The 4,090-nt window shown below is 42.8% G+C and overlaps 1 protein-coding gene across 1 annotated transcript; it reads right to left on the bottom strand.

Moving 5' to 3' along the window:
* Positions 1-231: 231 nt before the first annotated feature.
* On the bottom strand, positions 232-3,834 carry LOC101754075 (uncharacterized protein At2g39795, mitochondrial). Its single transcript, XM_004965297.3, has 3 exons — positions 3,477-3,834; positions 2,032-2,369; positions 232-612 (listed from the first exon to the last, which is right to left on the bottom strand). Exons 1-3 carry the CDS (start codon positions 3,759-3,761, stop codon positions 453-455), a joined length of 783 nt encoding a protein of 260 aa, XP_004965354.1. The 5' UTR covers positions 3,762-3,834; the 3' UTR covers positions 232-452.
* Positions 3,835-4,090: the final 256 nt, after the last annotated feature.

The following is a 4,090-nucleotide window of genomic DNA, read 5'->3' as shown; positions in this document are numbered from 1 at the left end:
CAAACCAAATCTAACTGACATTTCCAATTAGGAGAACTGGCGGTAGGCAACAGATTTGGCTCAAAATACTCTTGACCTTCCGGGAACAAAAAGAAGACTTGCTATCAAGTGACCAAGAAGGCTTATAGACGTCTCAAAAATGTTTTGGGCCCATCTGCAGGGAGACGTTAGCATAGCAGTCAAGCATTGCACTGAAAGAGTTGCGCAATCATTCGGCCTCAGAGAACCTGATAAAGATCACACAGTAAACCATGGTTCAGAAATTAAGGGCTCCTGCACAAAGCATAGCTTAAGGACAGACTACTAGCACCACTTTCCATAACAAATAACCAGGTCAACAAAAAATCTTGGACCAGCAAGGTATATGTTGCCATCAGAGGTATATTTGCACAATTATGATAGGAGTTCCAGGCCTGTTCTCCCAACAAAAGGAAACTAAAGGGCAGCGGCACTCAGTTCCCAATGAACTCCTTCATGTTCTTCAACCAAACCACATACTCCTTCTCATCCTTTTTCATCATGTACTCGTACAGCCAGTCATGCAGTGAGTGTTTGATCCCCCTCGTCTCAAGGTACCTGTGCAAGGCCTTCTGCAAGCTCTCGTCCAAATCCCTGCACAGAAAATAATGCAAACATAATTCACATGTTAGTTTTAGTTTTGCCAGAAACTACAGCCACAACAAACACCCACAAAGTTGCATGATCGCTATATCGACTGAGTCTGATCAAGTTTTCGCCCCATTAGGCATTTAGGGCCTGTTTGGTCTGCTTCCTCAACTACTCATGCTAAACCGCGGCATGCCACAAGGGTGGCAGATGATTCGTTCACCGCACTTGTGGCAAGTTGCGGCACGTATCTTAACACCGATGTTCGGGCGTGAAGAAAACAGCAGCTACAGTGTTGTGGCACGCCGAAAAGTTATGCTCGGCGAGTTCTGGATAATCCAAACACACCCTTAGATTAAAGTATTCAGCTCCTGACTATTGCACCTTTTCATGTCTGTTCTTCTCAACTGTCATCTGGTGTTTTTGTACTGCAACTAGCAGATACATTCAGTGCACACTTTGCATTTGATTCTAAATTAATTCAAAAGAAAATGTCAAAGTCATGCAGATAGTTACATGAAAGAACCAAAGGCTCGGGCTACATGAGCACATGCAGACATTTCACGACTGTTTCTGTGTTAGTTGCATGACTGTGTCATGCCATGCCATGTAATCATTGTTATGTGCCGAATTGATGCGTTTTGAGACACCTAAATTGCCACATGTCGCTGCAGCTGATTCAGGGACAAAAGAATCGCATCTACTCCCCCCGTTCCAAATTGCAAGTCATTTTGGCTTTTCTAGATACATAGTTTTTACTACGTATCTAGACAATTGTAAGTCATTTTGACTTTTCTAGGTACATAGCTTTTGCTATGAATCTAGATATGCATTATGTCTAGATACGAAGTAAATACTATGTATCTAGAAAAAAGCCAAAATGACTTAGAATTTGGAACGGAGTGAGTATCTACCTACTGTGCAAATTAAACCTGTGCAGAAATATTTTGGCGTGCAGAAGTAATTAGCAAAATTGTTGTCATCTTGTGTCTGTTAGATTTAACAAATCTGATATCTTTGCAAAAACTGTCCCTATCAGATTTCCTCCAATTGAACATCCTTATTATTACTTTCATCTAGTTTCTCTGTCACCTTATTGAAAAAACAATACAAGAATAAAACTGAAGAAAAAAAGCAGAAAAAAACAAGAAAATAAAGATAAGTATTAACATCAACAGAAAAAAGGGCACTGGTATATAGCTAATGGGCAGGAACAGCTTCCAGAAGGCAAGGGTATGTGCACACAGGTAAGCATCTTTAGGACATGACAAAAGCATATATGAAGACTCTGTGGTGACTGTGCAAATGATTTGCTGCTCTGTACCCTTGATGGTATATCATTTTTTCATGATTATAATATGCCCCGAATAAAGCGTTTTCTTATTCCTGAATGAACAGCCAATAGATAAGAAAGGAAGAACTTACGAAAATGGTGGTCCCTCATACGCATGCTCAACATCTAGGTCATCACGGTTCAGCACCCTCATATTTTCAATTGCAAGTTCATCATCATTAAAGTTGCAGTCAAATTCCAGGATTGGCCCTTCTGATTTTTCAACAGTGACAACCATCTGAATTGCTGGCTTGAAAGATTCCTTATCGTTGTCACTCCCGTCATCCTCATCCAAGTCTTCCTCTGTATCGAAGTTGGTGTAGACAGCAGATTTAATTGTCTCCCCAGCAAACTCTCTTTTGAGGGTTATGGACTGATCACCAGGATTGTCTATGACCTCAAAAGGGAAGTCATCTGGTAGATCAATGCACTGTTCAACAAAATAACCAAACAAATGAAACCAAGTGCCATTGCCCAGACACAATAACAAAGTTTACAGCATTAATAATGCTTTAACTACAAAGAAAAGTCAAAGAGTTGCTATATCAGATGAGGGAAAATGACCCAAACATAAGGAACAGATTGCATCGCAAGGCATAAACTATGAGATTACAATCCGTGGTGAACACCTAGATCCTGTAGGTGTTACACCTGACAGATTGATTCATACTGCTCATAGCATAGACTTAGTGTTACATACACTGACTTACACATGACAAATTACTAGGTCCTGAACCTGAAAATAAACAAGTATATTTAAACTGTTTACAAACTTCATTCGGAACTTTCCCATTGGGCTCTAAAGGATTCAGTGAATGTGAACTGATGTATAAAGAACAACACCATCTGTTGTCAATTAAGTTAACTGTCTTTACAACATAGATTAGAATTTGACCATATAATGCTAATCAGGATTCTCAAAACTGGTTCAAACAAATAAAGAGCAGTACCCACTGGTATTCTAGAAACTGACTGGTTTGACACTTTGTCCAAGAATACCACATTTCTATTTTCCCCCTTTGTTTTACCATGATGGTATGACCTTAAGTTTTTGTGTTTGTTTAATATCAAATAATGACCACATAAGGTTTTTCTTTTGGTTCTTTAATCAATGATGGCTGACGATGACCTTCCAAGTTTTGTATGGAAGAAGACAAATATATCTACTGGATGATAGTGTGGCTGCTAATGTACCTCTAGAATAACAGGAATTTCCGTAAATTCTCAGCTAGGTATGCCAGGGCACAGAACTGTAGTGGCAATCCAATTAAGCAATTGCTGCTTCATCACGTAAGGAGTGCCATCTGCGTTAATATAGCACCAAGTTCCTTCTGACCTACAATGTATCTGAATCTACATACGGATTCTTAAACCCTTTTTTCAATAGATTCAGCGACTCTGATCCCCTTAACAAAACTAGGACTGTATATTTCCTCAGGTACTCATAAATCATGGTTTTGCAAGGGCTAAACTAATCATACAGACGCAGAATCGAACTACGATAGCAAGGCAAGCAAAATAAAATGAAGAAGTAGACCTTGTCGGCTAAGCTCTCCTCCGACTGGACAACGCACTCGATCTCCGACTCGATGACTCGCCTCAGATTTTCGTCGGCGTCGGCCTTGGAAGAGGACGCCGGAGACTGCGACGCCAGAAAGCGGCGGGCGGCGGCCGCGGGAGACGAGGCGGCAGCGGGGAGACGGCGCGGGAGGGGAACGGGGGCACGCCCCAAGTGGAGGGCGCGGCGCGCTAGGGTGGAGAGAGGAGAGGAGGCGGTGGCGGCGCGGCGGAGGAGCCGGGCGGCGAGGAACGCCGTCGACATGGTTGGTGATTTGTTGGGTTCTCAAGAGGCAAACGGCGGCCGGTTGCGGAGTCTAGGGTTTTGGACGGTGGGGTTTAAGGGCATGGAGGCGAATGGGGAATGGTTTTTCTTGTGGAGAAGGAAAGAAAGAATGCAGCCCATTTGCATGCATGGCCCATGTAGTGTAGCCCAGCCCAGTGATCGGAGTTGCCTTGCCATGTCCTCACCTACCAAGCAATTTGTGCCAACAAACGCGGCTTCCATTTGCGTGCCTATTGCCGAGGGAGAAAGAAGGCGGCAGTTGTGTGATTGTCAACGACCATACTGACTCATAAGGCAAGTGCACCCTG

Source organism: Setaria italica, chromosome IV, assembly GCF_000263155.2.
Source record: "Setaria italica strain Yugu1 chromosome IV, Setaria_italica_v2.0, whole genome shotgun sequence".
NCBI lineage: Eukaryota > Viridiplantae > Streptophyta > Magnoliopsida > Poales > Poaceae > Setaria > Setaria italica.
The sequence above is the reverse complement of the archived record's forward strand: the minus strand, read 5'-3'. Positions and strand labels throughout refer to the sequence as shown.

What these genes read in the sequence shown, in the direction of transcription:
- LOC101754075 (XM_004965297.3), bottom strand. Translation starts at nt 3,761, where the DNA reads ATGTCGACGGCGTTCCTCGCCGCCCGGCTCCTCCGCCGCGCCGCCACC. An exon ending in AGGAGAGCTTAGCCGACAAG is followed by an intron (nt 2,370 to 3,476) that starts GTCTACTTCTTC and finishes TTTGTTGAACAG; the next exon opens with TGCATTGATCTACCAGATGA. An exon ending in TATGAGGGACCACCATTTTC is followed by an intron (nt 613 to 2,031) that starts GTAAGTTCTTCC and finishes TTTTCTGTGCAG; the next exon opens with GGATTTGGACGAGAGCTTGC.